General features: G+C 38.3%; 1 protein-coding gene across 16 annotated transcripts in view; it reads right to left on the bottom strand.

The window, feature by feature from the left end:
* The window catches only part of Adamts6 (ADAM metallopeptidase with thrombospondin type 1 motif, 6), a 219777-nt gene that overhangs the window by 38024 nt on the left and 165619 nt on the right, over positions 1-16134 (bottom strand). For 14 of the 16 annotated variants that reach the window (XM_087625925.1, XM_087625915.1, XM_087625932.1 and 11 more), the window contains 2 exon segments: positions 6975-7138; positions 5788-5926 (listed from right to left, as the gene is read on the bottom strand). In XM_087625925.1, the coding sequence (XP_087482051.1) occupies positions 5788-5926; positions 6975-7138 (303 nt within the window). 16 annotated transcript variants of the gene reach the window in all.

Below are 16134 nucleotides of genomic sequence, written 5' to 3'. Positions count from 1 at the left end.
TCACTGATACAATGCTTGCCTATCACTGCAAACAAACAACAACAAAAACCAGTCGGCTACCAATGACTTCCGGGAAGGAAAATAATTTAAGATGCACCAAACATGCAAGAGCAATGAAACAGACTCTGTAAATACAAAGGAAAACAACGATAGCATTTTAGATTCTCAATGGTATCTGATCAGAACACCGATATAGTATAGATTTTAAAGATATTTATTTTATACACATGTGCATTTGCCTGAGTGTACATATGTGCACCACATGTGTGCATGTTTCCACAGAGGGCAGAATTGGGTATCAGAGCTCTTAGAATTGGAGTTAAGGCAGTTATGATGTGGGTTCGCTCTGCAATATTCATTCTCTAAGAAACAATGCCACCCTATTACAAAAGAGATTTCTTTCTAATTAGAGCTACCAAAAGAAGTGCTGGGAATTTTCATACGGTTGACTATGACAGCCATTTATAAGTTGAGCATATCTTACTCAAAACTGCTTGAGACCCGAAGGGTTTCCATTTATATTAATGTAGGCTTTACAATATTTGCATAGTTTTACTGGTTGAGTTTTCCTAACCTAAAGAGTCTGATCTCCAAAATGCTCTAAAATACTAAACTCCGATGGTGTTCTCAAATCTGGGTGTTCTGCTTTTATTCATTTTAGTTCTATAAATACCAGAGAAAGCTGAAATTGCTATGAAAATCTTTGCAAACTGTTTAGCACAGTGGCAGTAGTTTTAAAAGTATTAATTAGATGTGATTAATGATCTACCAGGTAAAGAAAACATAAACAAATTGAGCTCCAAACATACTTTCTGTGGCATGTCCAAGTCAGTGACCACACTAATTTAAAATCATGGGGTGCCATCTTAACACTTTCCCACTCTACTCAGTGATGTTGGTCTCTTTCCATCCCAAATGCTCACTGCTGAACTCATCAACCTTTGAATTTAACTCATAGTCAATTAATAAGGGATGTTAGTTTTCTAAAACTTTTATGGACTAAAACCTTTAATCCATACCAAAGCCAATATTTTTTAAATATGGACTGCACCTTAGAATTTTCCAGGGATCTTTTAAAAATCTGATGTTCAGACTAAACCCCCTAACCATTTATAAAAGATGGGGTGTCAGGGGGAGTCTAAGCATCAGGATCTCAGGAACATTTAGAGTCCTGGTCTTTCCAGCCGGTGGCAAGCTAAGAGCTATTGTCTGGAGAAGGGTTTTGAACAAACTCTAGTTGGTGAAGGAGATACTTGGGTGGATACATAGTGAGTTCCTCTACAGAGGTGCTAAGTGGTAAAAAGCTTTGTCAGAGTAACCAGGTATCACTAGTGGAGAAGCACGATGTTAAAGTATTACTAACTAGCCTCTGTTGCTGCATCTCTAATTTGAAAGTTATTTAACTCGAAGACTATTTATATAATAAAATTAATCATAGCAAAGGTTATTTACTGTGGTTGTTGAGGATGATCAAGGATAACGAGCATCACAATATATTTTATAAACTACATTTTCATTTGTTATTAAACAGCCATGTCACAGAGCCACTTGTAATTAAATAAAGATGATCATTTGGCTTTACTAGGGATTTGGATCTAGCCCAGTTATAAAGCTCCAAAACTATCAAGACCTGTGCTCCCGAGTCAGCAAATGGAGATAAAGCCTAATAATGTGGGTTTTAAGATACTCTCCTAGTAGTTCTGGTACATACTGAACTTTGGGAACAACACACCCAGGCAAACATTGGTAAAAAGGAGGCATGCAATGACTGAAGTCAGTGGGTAAAGATCAAGTAACTGCTAGTTTTACCACTAAAAGCCATGGAGCAAATGTTATATGGTATGAATTACTATTCCAAGACAGGGTCTGCAGTTTTATTATAAAACAATATTACCTTCAGTATTAAACTGACTTTAATTAATTAACACGTGATTATGATCATTAATCCAATGGTAGCACATTTAAATTACCTAGTACATAATCATTTGGAATAGGCATAAAGAAACAAATTCTAGAAGAAGTAACAAGGTTTATGAAAGAAGGAAAGTCTTAACTTAGTGAGTTTTTCACAGAAGAATTAGAGTTTAGCCTGAAGTCACATTTGTTCTGAAGACAATGCCCCACAGCATCTTAATGTTCCTGATCAACTCAAGGAAGTACTCATCCCTGACTCACAGTAACTGAATCATCACCAATGTTTCCTGTATATTAGATTTGTCATCAGGTCTGCTAGGCTACAAAAACAGTTTTTAATTTCTTATCTTAAAATATCTCATCATAGAAAACTATCATTCTTGTTCCCTGAGTCACAGTTTAAAAGGTCTTGCTGTCGGTACAGTATGTATAGAACAATAATTAACAATAACAGGGAAATCTTATGAGACTCCAACTGCGAGTTCTTTGAGAGTTCTTCTTGATGTTTTTTCATTTAAAATCTTGAGAGCTTCAAGGCTCCCAGTACCTCCCTGGGAAGATCAAAGTAAAGTATCATAACTAATAACTGACTTTGGTTTTTATCCTTAGTTTCTAAGTCATTTTTGCCATGATGGTAGATGACTCTGAACTCTTCTTTGGTTAACATTGAGCTCTAAGGAACTTTACTTCTTTCAAATGCACACTTCTAGTACTTAATGTATCTGGAATTAACAGTGGAGGCACATGTAGGAAAAATAATTTCAATAGCTGGTATCTATAACATGTTATCTACCCTAGGACATCCAATTTCCTACAGTGGAAAAAAGATGTATACATAATTTTTTGATCATTAGTTTTAGTTGTCAATTTGACACAATCTAGTATTACCTGGAAAGGGAATGTCAATGAACTGTCTAGATTAGGCTGGACTGTGGGCATGTTGGAGGGGGACTAAATTTATTAATAGGAGAGCACGCCCACTGTGAGTGATGCCATTCCCTAGGAAAGGACTATTGGATTGTATAAGAATAAACAGCAAGCCGAGTACTGGATGTATGCATGCGTTGTTTGTGTTCTGCTCTTGACTGTGAGGTACTGTGACTAGCTGCTTCAAGTCCCTGTGTCTTGACTTTGAACTTCCTTGCCATGCTGGACTGCAACTTATACTTGTGATTAAATAAATTCTTTCTTCCTTATTTTTTTTTGTCAGAGTAATTTATCACATCAACGGGAATTGAAAATAAGGGATTTGTCAAAATTACTGCTTCATGGCTTTATGAGTGCTCATAACCACCAACTGTCTATAAATGCTTCCTCCCCTAAAATGAGCTTTCAATGATTCAGACTTCAGTGACCAGGCCTTGAACTCTATATGCCTACTGTGCTAGATTTCAGTTGCTGGAAAGCCAGAAACAGTGATCCAAAATCTTGTGTGAGCAGAGAACCATCTGGGAAACTTGTGAAAACACAGTCCCTACTCAAAGTTTCTCTACAGGAGGTCTGAAATGGAGCCCCCCCCCCATCAGCTTTTCAAATGAATCCCAGACTGAACTGAGGCAGCCGGTTCCCAGATGACCACGACAAATGCACACACCTGCCAGCTTTCAACCACTGCCTTCCCTCTCTCCACAAAAGCAATGGCCTCACAGATGCTCAAAGTCACTCACACTCAGGCAGAGTTTGGGTTCCCAGAACCACCTCAGATCTAAGACCAATAGCTCCAGAATCAAAGGAGGTTACCCTATGGAAAAGAAACCTCTCTTTCCAGGGGCTTTTCTTCTTTCCTGTTTTGCTTTAGTATTTTTTCTTCCTCACTCACAAATCATTGCCATTTTTCAGTATGAATGTTATAGAAAAGAATACTCAGGGTTGGGGATTTAGCTCAGTGGTAGAGCGCTTGCCTAGGAAGTGCAAGGCTCTGGGTTCGGTCCCCAGCTCCGGGAAAAAAAAAAAGAATACTCATTTAAATTTTTCATAATTTTACTTCAATAAACTCAGTTTTCTTTTGAATGAAGTTTTCATGCTGCCTCTACCTTTATTGGTCTATGTGTTGTCTGAACAAACAGAATCAGGTTGAAAGAACATTGGGATTCATTTAATCTGTCCTTGACTTCAGATAAGACTGCGTCTCAACCATCCTCAAATAGAACAATTTATCAAAATACGAACAGGCAGAAGGGCTCCTCGTGCAGCATTCTGTTGCGTAATTAGAGATTCCACCAAGCTTCTCTGACCTCAGCTTTAGGACATCATTATTAGAATGCCTAAACCTTAAATTATTTGAACTCATCCTTAATTAGCCTTTATTCTACTTTACTAAGGGTCTAACTTAAATATAATAAACACTTCTTTTGTTGGTAGGTAGAAAGGGGAAGATTACTTTATAGAGTAACTAAAAAGTGATTGGATTGGCATAAAGAAAGATTTATGGATAAATGCCATCAAATATAAAATGCAATGGCTCTTATGGAAACAAAAGAGTGAATTAGTTAAGGGTAAGCTGCAGTGGTATTGATCATTGATTTCATTAAAAGAAGTGATGATACATCACAGTTTTAAAATCTTTATCTTATGTGCCAGCAGACATCTCACATATGAAATGCACAGGAAAAGGAGAAATTTTAAAATGGCTTACAAGCTCTACTTAGCCATATTTTATGGTATTTCACATAAGTGAATATTAATAGAGTGCTATTCATCTTCTTTTTGAATTTTTCATGTTGTGTTGTCTTTATTACAGAAATTAGAGTTATAGTAATGGATGACTTTAATTTTTATGAGTTAAAATATGGATTCTGTCATATGGTAATCATTTTTCTGAAAATATTTTTTCCTATTTAAATACTTGAAGTGTTTAGAGATCCTGTGGATGAGGTCCAGGGAATGAATATACTTTTGCACAGTTTGGAATGGGAATGTGTTATTCATTTCATTTTTCAACACTCTAAATATTATTATTTTAAATGTATACTTGGTTTTGGAATGGTGAGGTGCTCTCGGCCTCCTTGGCCTTTAAGAATGGGTTTGCCCCTTGCCTACTGTAATAGAGCTCTGTGGTGGAGGTGGTGCACTTAGTCTCCAGAGAGAAGGAAGATGCTGCTTTCACAGCACTTCTACTCACCAGTCCATGAAGCAGCAAGGGTGTTGGCTTTGAAGGAAGCCAACTGTCCTGCTCTCCCAGCCAGAGGTAAAGAATTGCATTGGTGGCCACTAGAGGGAGGAGGATTAGGAATAGAGTAAATTGTGGGGAAAAGGCACCCATGAAAAACGCACATGGGACAACCAACACATCACCAACCACTACCTGACAGCTATGTCTACCTCACTGAGGGATTATAAGGGGATCACTAACATCATTAGCCCAGAGACCCAGACAATAGGAATTATGTAGCACCCCAGTATATTGCCCCTTAACTTTGATGGCTGGAGAAGGGAGTTTGAATGGGATTGTGGGAAACACACAATCATACAAACACAAACATACAAGCACACATACATTCTCATGCCCCATTACAACAAGTTGCATCTGTGATGTATGATTCTTGCTGGTTTTTAAATTTAAAACTCCTGATGTTCTTTACCAAAGAATGTGTTCATGAAAAGCAAACAGCCCACCTTCAAGATAGTCTTGGAGAAGCACCAGCAGAGATACTCATTGTGCCAAGATGTATTTTACCAACAAATCTGTATAAATTACATGAGGTTGAAAGAAACAGAATGTAATATAATTAAGCAAAGTTTCTTTTGCTAAATTACAGCTTGAAGCAAACCTGCAAAAAATGTTTTCAATTAGCTTCTTTAGCAAACAAATACAGCTCAGAGTAGGTTTTGCTCCCACACTGCCAGCTGTGGGCTGCCTAATGGGTGTCTTACCTCCAGCACAAGTAGCAGAGCACTCGGCCCAGGGCTGGTGAGTCCACATGAAGCCAACTTCATTATCTCCACTGCCAGTACGAACGATGGGAACATTGAACTTGTACCTAATTCCCAAATTCTGTTCTTGGAGGAGAACCTGCCATTGAAAACAACTGGTGAAGATAATTAAGATACAATGAGCCTTCATTCATATATTTATTATTTATTCTGAAGGGGAAAATGCCACAGAGCAAGTCTTTTCAGGAAATTTGGAACATTTGCTTATTTACTTTAGCTTTTAACAATCTCACTCTGTGGTCCAGGCTGAACCTGAACTTACCACAACTTAAAAATTATTACATTTTTGTTTATTTATTAGTGTGTGTGTGTGTGTGTGTGTGTGTGTGTGTGTGTATACATATGCCTTGGAGCATATACAGAAGTTAGAGGTCAATTTGCCAAAATTGGTTCTCTCCTTCTATTGTGTGAAGAACCATGGAGATTGAACTCAGGTTCTCAGGCTTGGTGGCAAATGTGTTTATCTGATGAGGCTTCAAGACAACTTTAAAGCACATGAGTTTCTTTTCTTCTTTTTTCATTTATGGGCAGTTTGTCAGTTTTTTTTTTTTTTTTTTTTTTTTTTTGGTTCTTTTTTTCGGAGCTGGGGACCGAACCCAGGGCCTTGTGCTTCCTAGGTAAGCGCTCTACCACTGAGCTAAATCCCCAGCCCCGTCAATGTTTTTATCTATACTGTAGAACAAAAATCTTTTACTTAAAGCTGGGCAGTGGTGCACACCTTTAATCCCAATACTAGGGAGGCAGAGGCAGGCTGATCTCTATGAACCTGAAGACAGCCTGGTCTATAGAGTGAGTTTCAGGACAGCTAAGGCTACATAGAGAAACCCTGTCTCAAACAAACAGAGAAACAAACAAACCCTCAAACCAAAAAACACAACAGCAACATAAAACCCAAATAAAACGAAACATACCCCCCTCCAACTTTTACTCAAGAAAACGTGAAAAGCTAAAAGCCTCCCTGAAAGCCTCAGACCCAGGGTCTTCTCTGCAGTCTCTACACCCTTTAAATCATTCTACCTTTATTCTCTGAATTCCACCACCTGTCAAACACAGCTGATTCAGCTTGACCCCCTTTACCCTATAATGAGGGAATTACAGTAAAAACATAATGACAAAGACACACTTACCATTACAATGAGGTTCTCAGAGGTGGGTCCCAGAGCTTCCAAGGATTCTGGTTCATCTGTTGGTCTCTTGTAGTGAAAAGCTGTCCCAGAAACATCAAATTTCCTAGGCCAGTCAATAGTCCAGGCACCATTAATATAGTAATCATCCCCTTCAGATTTTAAAGCTAGAAAAGGAAACAAAAATTCACCTAAATATTTGAAATTTCATTTATCAATATACCATGTATCAGCTGTGCATTATGGTTTATAATGAACACTCATTTTATTCCTAGATGACGCCATTTTCCCACACCTCCCTTCCTCCCCACATCTGTCTCTCCCTTCCCTTGTTTGCTTTTATCCCTCCCAAATAGTAACAGGCTTTACTATAGGAAGATTTGTATTTGGGATACCACCCTCTTAAATTAAAAAGTGCATAGAAAAAAGGGATCTAGAAACCTTTGTGCATGTATCTCTATCCTGGATCCCCAGGGCAGGAAATGGGTGATAACTAGATGGGCTGAGGGTAGAAAGCCAGGGCTCTTACTTCCTCCACCCATGAACAAAGAGTGTGGAAACCAGACATTGAAAGGCTATGGAACCACAGGGTAGGATGAGATGATTCTAGGCAGGTGAGAAACTGGGGCAGCTATGGCCTAAGGCCAGCCTGCGTTACAGAACAAAGCAAGGCCACCGAGGTAAATGGGTGCCCTTGCTTTATGTCTGAGACATGTGCTGCACCCAGAGCTGTCTTAAACTTGTGAGCCATAGCCTCCTGAGTGCTACAGAAGTGTTGGGGTCGGGGCACCGGACCATCTGCTGACAGTTTTAAATACAAACTGGAATCATGAAGTTGCAGCAGTTGGGACACCATTAGTTCTGCATAATAATGAGTTCACTTAACAGTCAGGCAGGAATGGGGAGGGGCCTAGGGGTCCCTATCCATCACTGCTGAACTATTTGCTCCAGGCAGATCAGGAAGAAGGGACTTGTTGCCTTCAGTTTATATCCACTAGTGACCCCATTAGCCTCCAGTGGATACTCTCAGTTCAACAGTCACATAGATGATCCTGGTTCAAGTAAAGAATGGTCATAAAACAAAACTACAAGTCATAACTTTGAGAAAGAGAATGGGGAGTTTGATAGGGATGGGAGTGTATGAGGAAAGAGGGTAATAATAATGAATTATATGCACACAAGTATGCAGTTGTCAAAGAACAGAATTAATAATGATGAAGCAGTGTGAACTAAAGAACGTCAATAATCTTTCATATGAACACTGAGGGCAGTTGCCTAAGAATTCATGTCATTGGTGGAAACAAAAGACACATTTACATGGGAAGATAAGCAAGGCATTAGGAGGAAATTAAAAAGCCACTTTGCATGCGGGTAGGAGTGAGAGTCAGATTTCACTTTCTAAATATCAAGAGTAACTAAGCAGACATAGTGAGGGAAGACGTGATTCTGGCACACAGACAACAGAACCTCTCCACAGCCTCATAAATGAACTAGTGATAAATCTATCAGCTTCACTGAAGAGTCAGCACAAAGGGACTGAAAGGACCACGGTCTATACCTTTCTAGAACATTATTGTCTTCCGATTCCCTAGCAAATGTGTCAGCCCTTTCTTCCCTTCAGACTGCAAAGATTCTCTCACCTTCCCCGTGGCTAACTAGACTCTTCAATAAGACTATGTCAGCACTCTCTCAGCCTCTGTCTGTCCCTTTCTCTCCTCTCTCTCAACCTCTCCTCTCTCCTCTCTCTTCTTCCTCTTCCTCCTTCTCCTCCTCTACCCCCCCTCAGTCTCTCATGAGGTAATCCAGGCTTACCCTTCGCTCCCAGACCTCTTTCAAGGTGCTTCCGGCCTAGGCTACAGGTGTACTGGACCTGTCCAGCTTCAACCAGATTAAGCACTATTTGGTTTTGATTTTTTTATTATTTTACATCTTCATTTTCAAGCATTGCTTCCCTAGTATTCTCTCTGCGTCTCTGCTCCTCTCTGTCACAGCCTCCTTCTCTGTCTCTTCCTCTCTCTTGGGCCCAGGAGCTTACATATATTAGACAAGTGCTTGATTACTGATCTACATTCCCAACCCATTTCTGTCTTATTAAGGACTAACTCAGAATGAGGTTTTGTAAGGACATCTGAACCTTTGTTACAAAACAAACAAACAAACAAACAAACAAACAAAATGGAAGATCTCTTTGAATCTGTGAGCAGCCTGGCCTACACTGCACATGCTAGGCCAGGCAGAGATATATAAATGAGACAGTCTCAAACTACAACGACAACATTTATTTCATTAGCAGTAAAACAGCTAATTCAAATATATTTAAAATGTAAAGGCTTGTACCTTCTCTTGAGTTCTCTATCCTTGTGTTGGTTAGTCCCATCAAACTTTAATGTGTTAGTTTTTATTATATATACATATACATAGAGAAAGAGAATAAAAAGCTAACCACTAGGGTAAAGATTAACAATAGAACTTCATTTATACCTGTTCAGAGAGAAAAAAAAATCCGTTTTCTTCAGTAAGTGACCACTTCAGAAGAGGTCTTACATTCAGAAGTAATTGACTAACATATAACGGGACTCTATAGGGTGTGTGTGTGTGTGTGTGTGTGTGTGTGTGTGTGTGTGTGCCCTTTGATTTGGTGTTGTTTTGTTTTTGTTGTTTTGGGGTGTTGCTTTTTATTGTTTTCTTGATTTTAGGGGGAGATTGTTGTACTGGATTTTCATTTGCTTTTTGAGAAAGAACTTAAAAGTTGGGTGGATAGAGGAGAAGGATCTGGAAGAATTTGAGGGGAAAAATATGATCAAAATATATTCAAATTTAAAAATCGTTTTAAATAATAAGAAACATAGAAAATAAAAAAGAAACATTGGCATTCCCACAAAGAAAATTTAATAATTATAATAAAGCACAAGCAAAATGTCTTGAAATTATTTACTCTAACAAAAATTTTTAAAGACTATAAATATATGTGAAGAAGTTGTAAAGAAATCAACACACAAGTTTAAATTAAGTTGAAATTCAGATCATACAAAGAAAGGAATATATCAAGTAATGGCAAATATATGAGTAAATATTTTGTTTCTTATTTTAAACAGGATTTTAAAAGGATTTATTTATTTTGGTGCAGGGAACAAATATAGGGCTCCTTAAGTGATGTCCTCAGCTTAGCAATTGCGAGATAAAAATATTGACAACACATTGTAGGACTAATTACATATAGAAATGTCCATACTTTAAAATAGCATATGGACATACAAGAGATAATAAAAGTAAACAATTGTAAGTGTTTTGCATTACAAACAAGGTAGCATGATATAATTTGAAAATTTAGTCTGAAAAATTAAATAGGTATTTTGTAAACCCCTATGCCATCATGCCTAGAACAGTACAGTAAAGCTAGTAATTATCTAATCTAATGAACTATTAGTAGACAGTAAATGAAATATCAAACTCTTGGTTAGTCTTTAAAATATATGAAAGTAATATACAGTAGGTAAAAACTACATAGGACCATATACAGTCTACTACATATACTTAAAATAGCAAGCTGTAGGCTTAACCCCATGGGATTGGTAGCTACATTAAATACAAATCATCTAACTCAGAAGTTGACAATCATGAGCAATCATCTATTTTTTCATTAAGTTTCAATGAAACATAGTCCTACCAATTCACCTACCTACATCTGTGGCTGCCATCTTACTACAAAGGCCTGGCCAGAGGCTGTGTCCACAAAGCAGAATATTTTGGTTATCTGGTCCTTTTCAGAAAATGTTTGTTAGAAACCCCCACATACATTGAGAGATTCTAGCTTTGAAAGGTAGATTGTGAGATACAATAGTAAATCAACACCAAAATATATGTAGGATAAAAGGCCTGCTTTAAATTTAGTTCATCATTAGTATGTGTGTGGCTGCCAGCACATAAGTGGCATGGCACACGGGGGAATCAGAGGTCAACTTTGAGAAGGCAGTGTTCTCTACCTCACAGGATCCAGGGACTGAACCTAAGCTGTCAGGCTCACATGGCAAGTGAACCATCTCATCAGCCCCATTATTAAAACTTGATTGTTTTTAGTGTGTGTGTGTGTGTGTGTGTGTGTGAGAGAGAGAGAGAGAGAGAGAGAGAGAGAGAGAGAGAGAGAGAGAGAGAAGAAACAGACAGACAGATCAACTGACAGACAGAGAAATACACACAGAGGTGCACAACTGCTAAGAAAAAGCATATTTTTTAAAAAAATATAAAATGCTTACATATGGAATGTACATGGGAAAGTAAAGAATCACCATATGACCTGAAAGTTTAAAGAGGAATAGCTGGGGTATAGACAGGTAGAAGGAAGGAGACAGGGTAGGAAGATGGACAGAGGAGTGGACATGGGGCGAAGGAAACAACCAGAACTTATGTATGAAAATACCATCAGGAAGCATGCTATGCTAATTTGTATGCCTTCCCACTTGTGTGAGCCCATCCTTAGGTTAGAGATATGCTGGACTTGCAGCTGCTCCACGTCTACTGGGTTGCCTACACTGACCCATTATGCAAGCAAAGACCACATGTCACCTAGCAAAGCCAGGGAACTCAGCTATGTCTGAGGAAGCAGTCTAATTGTGTCTATAAGTGAACTTCATGTGGCACTTAGCTGATACACAGAAGGAACATCAAGCACCAATTCACAAAATCCTTACTCAGCACAGCATGAGAAGTGTTCTAGAAATTTATTCTAAAAGGTGGGAACCTTCTTCCATTCCCTGGAATCAAGCCAGAGCTAGATCTGGAGTAGGCAGAGTAAAACTGAGACACTAATCCAGTGTAGTTCTCAGAAACAGAGATGATGGGGAAAGACTAGGAGCAAGACTGTTTGCTAGGAACCAGGACAGGAACACGAGAGAAGCCAGACAGAAACCAGCAAGAAGGGAGTTTATTCCTAGGGAGTGCCCACTCTGTCAGTCAGTAGTTAAATCCTAGGAGAGGACTAGGGATCAAGAAGAGAAATGACATCTCGACCACACTACAATATAGTCCCCTTAAGGTAACCAATACCAACCAACCACCCAACTAAACTCCCTAAATCTAAGGCCTCATATGCAATTCACAACACAAGAACACGAGTAATATGACAAATAAAGACAACGAGCCTCTTCCAGAAAGTACCAATCCCAGATAATGGCCCCGAGGGAGAACTACCTACACAAAATTCCAGACGAAAATATCCCCAAAGAATGATTATACACATGTTTAAAGAAACAAATGAGAAAATAGTTGAATGAAGCAGTCAACATACAATATAAAAATGAAAATTAAAATATAGAAGAAAAACCTAATTGAGATGTTAGAGATAAAAATCAATCAAAAAGTAAAAGAGCTAAGAGAAAAGCTTCATCAATAAATAGAACAAATGGAAAATAGGCTATCAGGAGTTGAAGACAAAGTAGAGAAACAAGTACATCCAATTAACAACATTGATACTTCTAAAAAAAATGTATGAATGGAATGCGTGGCGCTCTCTGGGATCCATGGAACACCAAATCTTTGAACTAGTGACATGGAAGGGGAAGAACGACATTTCACACATAAATAACATTTTAAATACAATCAGAGCAAAATATTTTCCAAATTGAGGAAAAGAGAAATCCATCTAGGAATATGAGCCTTGCAGAACACCAAATAGCTCCAGAAAAGAAACCACGCCATAGTTAAATATACTAAGGATAAAGAACAGTGAAAATGAATTGAAAACAGCAAGAGAGAAACACCAAGTTACATATAAATGAAGGTCTATTAAAACAGCTGATGCTGTAACTGAAACTTTTAGAAGTAGGAAGGACTTGGGAATATGCATTTCAAGTTTGGGAAGATTACAGATTGTGGTACTTGGCAAAACTCTATCTTATAACGTGGAGAGAATGAAGAAACAACTCATGATAAAAGCAGGTTCTGGGAGTTATATGACCATGAGGCCTCCCAACAAAACACATGAAAGTAATGCTTTGCACTGAAAAGGATGTGAGCCCAACACAGGGGCTGGAAAGGGGCGGGGAATGACTGATGCCAGAATGGCAAAGGTAAATGAGGATTAAGACCAACGCTGTAAATCACAAAAGGACAGAAATTCATACACATCTTTCAATAGCTGCACAATAATGGCTTTGTTCAAAGTTGACCTGATGATTTAAAAAAAAAGAATGAAAGAAAAAGAAAAGCCACAAACCACAAATTTATAATCTCTACAAAAATGAGCAAATAATTATAACTAGGTCTCAAAATATAAGGGAAGTAAAAAAAGAAATTAGTTGAGGGCTGAAAAGATTCAGTTAAGGACAAATGTCACTCTGATAGAGAACCTAAGTTCAGTTCCTAGCACCCATGTAGATTGGCTCACTTCTCTCCATAACTCTAACTTCAGAGAATCTGATGCCACAGGCACCTGTATTCAACATGCACAAACTCACATGCACACACACGTGCATGCATACACACACACACATACACACACACACAGAATTAAAAATAAAAATTATCTTTAAAAATAAAAAACCTGAGTTACATAATGATAATTAAAGTTGGAAAATAAAATTTAAAACTGACACCATTTATAATGTCATTGCAAAACATGAAATACAGAAATGGGCTTGCCTGGCATGTATAAGACCCTAGACTTGAACCTACCACTGACTGCTCGAAACATCAGGAACACGATTGTCAGAAAACATGTACAAAACTCATCTAATAAAATATCAACAAAAGTAACCTAAAGGAGGCTAAAATAAACATACAAGTATACGTAACAGGTACTGCTAAAATATATGTAAGATACTAATTCTACACAATTGAGGTAGAAAAGCAAAAATTAATTTGAAAAAATAAACACAAATTTAAAGATGTAATGCCTGGAAATTCCAGTCCTGACAGAAAGTCTCCACCATCCAATCCACCATGGCTTTGTTTAAAGGACGGACACGTGGACCAAAGTCAGGAGCATAGACCACAGGTACATGCATGTTCGGCTGATATCTAACAGAGGCGGCACTGTGACCCAATAGAGGAGTGACCTGCTTTTCCATGTGATGTTGCAGAAGTTCACACGGGGAAAGAATTTAAACGTTCCTCTGCACATTCTAGAGTAACTAACTGGAATGCTCTAGGTTTCATGTAAAAGTGAAAAGTATTTTTCCTTCTTGGTGCTGGAGATTCAGCTGAGGGCTCTGCTCAGGATAGGCATCTATTCTACTCTGAGGTATGCCTAGAGTCCCTTACAGCTGCCACTTCTTGTTCTCAATACTGAAGAGAATGTTCACAACCATACACACACCTTTAAGATAGGACAGGAATGCTAACCATAAGAGTTTCCAGCACATTTTTACGTGAGACGGGAGGATCATAATTTCTATCCAGCTTAGGCTACACAGCAATGTTTACATTAACCTGGGAAACACAGCAAGGCCTGGTCTCAAAAACAAAAACAAACAACAACAACAACAAAACAAACAAACAAAAATCCAAACTCAAAAGATAAAATTAGCTAAAATGTTTGTTAGACACTTCACAAAAGAAGGTATCCAGACTGGTGTGGTGCTGCACACTTTGAATCTCAGCACCTAAGAAGCAGAGACAGATGAGTCTCAAAGTTCTAGGCCAGTCTGATCTACATAGTAAGTTCCAGAACAGCCGGGGCTACATAGTGAGACCTCACAAAATAAAGTAAAACTAATTATTTCCATATAGTTAAAGACTGTTACCAAGTATTGACAATAATATCAAAAACTGGAACTCTTTTGAATAGCATGCACCACTTTAGAATACAACCATATATTTCGTTTTTATCCTAGGTATTTGGGGGTAAAAACCATAAAGTTGAAGCATTTAATGTTTTGCAATGTGATGACCTGACAGACTGTAAAATGCCCACTTATCTAGTTGCATTTTGTGTGTGGCAAGATGACTGTTCTGTTAATAAACTTCAAGTGTATAATTGTATAGAAGTTTCCTGAAGTTAAAACCTTCTAGGAAGGTGAAACAATAGGTGTTCTAAGGGGAGCTCTCAGAAGCTCCTTAAATCGGTAATTTCTCCAGAATTCCCTGAAACTGAGTAGTCCTATTTCCTCAAGGCCACATAAGCCATAAAGACTGCTGAGTCACCCTCAGGTGAGCCATGGTGAAAAGACTCTAAGATAAGGCCAGCCCTCTGGAAGAAGCAGAGGCCCGCCAAGTAGCCTCAAAAAAGCAGATTTCCTTGAAAAAATACAAACTGGTCCACCTGGAAAGCACACTGCTCAACCCACTGAGCTGCCTGCAGGCTGTGCGGTGTCTCCAGGTTCCCAGTCCCTGGTTACGCTCATCTCTGCTTGGTAAGGAACCCCTCATCTATAAGTCTACAAGTAACATTGCCGTGGCAGTGTCCAGCCTCGGTCTGTCTTCACTCCCCTATCTCCAGTGAGTAGATGTTTCTTCACAATTCCTCATGAACAGTGTCACATAGCAACGCATTCTAATTACATATAGCCGCACAATTTATTTATTATTTAGCTGAAGGTATAAACTTGTTGACTGACATCTTTCCACCCATTATTACTCTCCCATCAAGACCTACTGGAGTCAACCTTTTTTTCTATTCTGTTTTTAGGAGATGTATATTTTTAAAGTGTACATATAAATGTTGCCATGTACTATCTATGTCTCTGTCTGGTTTATGTCGTTTTGAAAAATATCTTTTATCGTTTTGTTCATGTTGTCATAGATAGCAGGACTTTCTTGTTTTATCTTTCTTTATTTTCCTTTTTCTCAACTTTTAAAAGTAAAATATATTTTTCTCCTCTTTTCACTAACCCCTCTCATGTCCCCCACTCTCTTTCAAATTCAAGACCTCTTATTTAATTATTACTGTTTGATAAAAGCACACACACACATACACACACACACAATGCAACCTGAGGAGTCTGTTTAGTGTTGCCTATATGTATCTGTCTTAGGGCTGAGCACTTAGGGCAGCTTTTAATTACTTGTAGCTCTTCATCTAAGGGTGAGGCCCGCATGAGTTCTTCCGTCTGTGTTGGTTTGCCAGGTCTTGTTTAAATAGCCCTATTTATTTTTCATATTTTATTATGTGTGTATGTGTTGGTGTGTGTGTGTGTGTGTATGTGTGTGTGTATGTATGTATGTGTGT

This window comes from Rattus norvegicus, chromosome 2 (genome assembly GCF_021556685.1).
Source record: "Rattus norvegicus strain SHRSP/BbbUtx chromosome 2, alternate assembly SHRSP_T2T, whole genome shotgun sequence".
Classification (NCBI taxonomy): Eukaryota; Metazoa; Chordata; class Mammalia; order Rodentia; family Muridae; genus Rattus; species Rattus norvegicus.
This window is presented reverse-complemented; position numbering and strand designations above follow the sequence as displayed.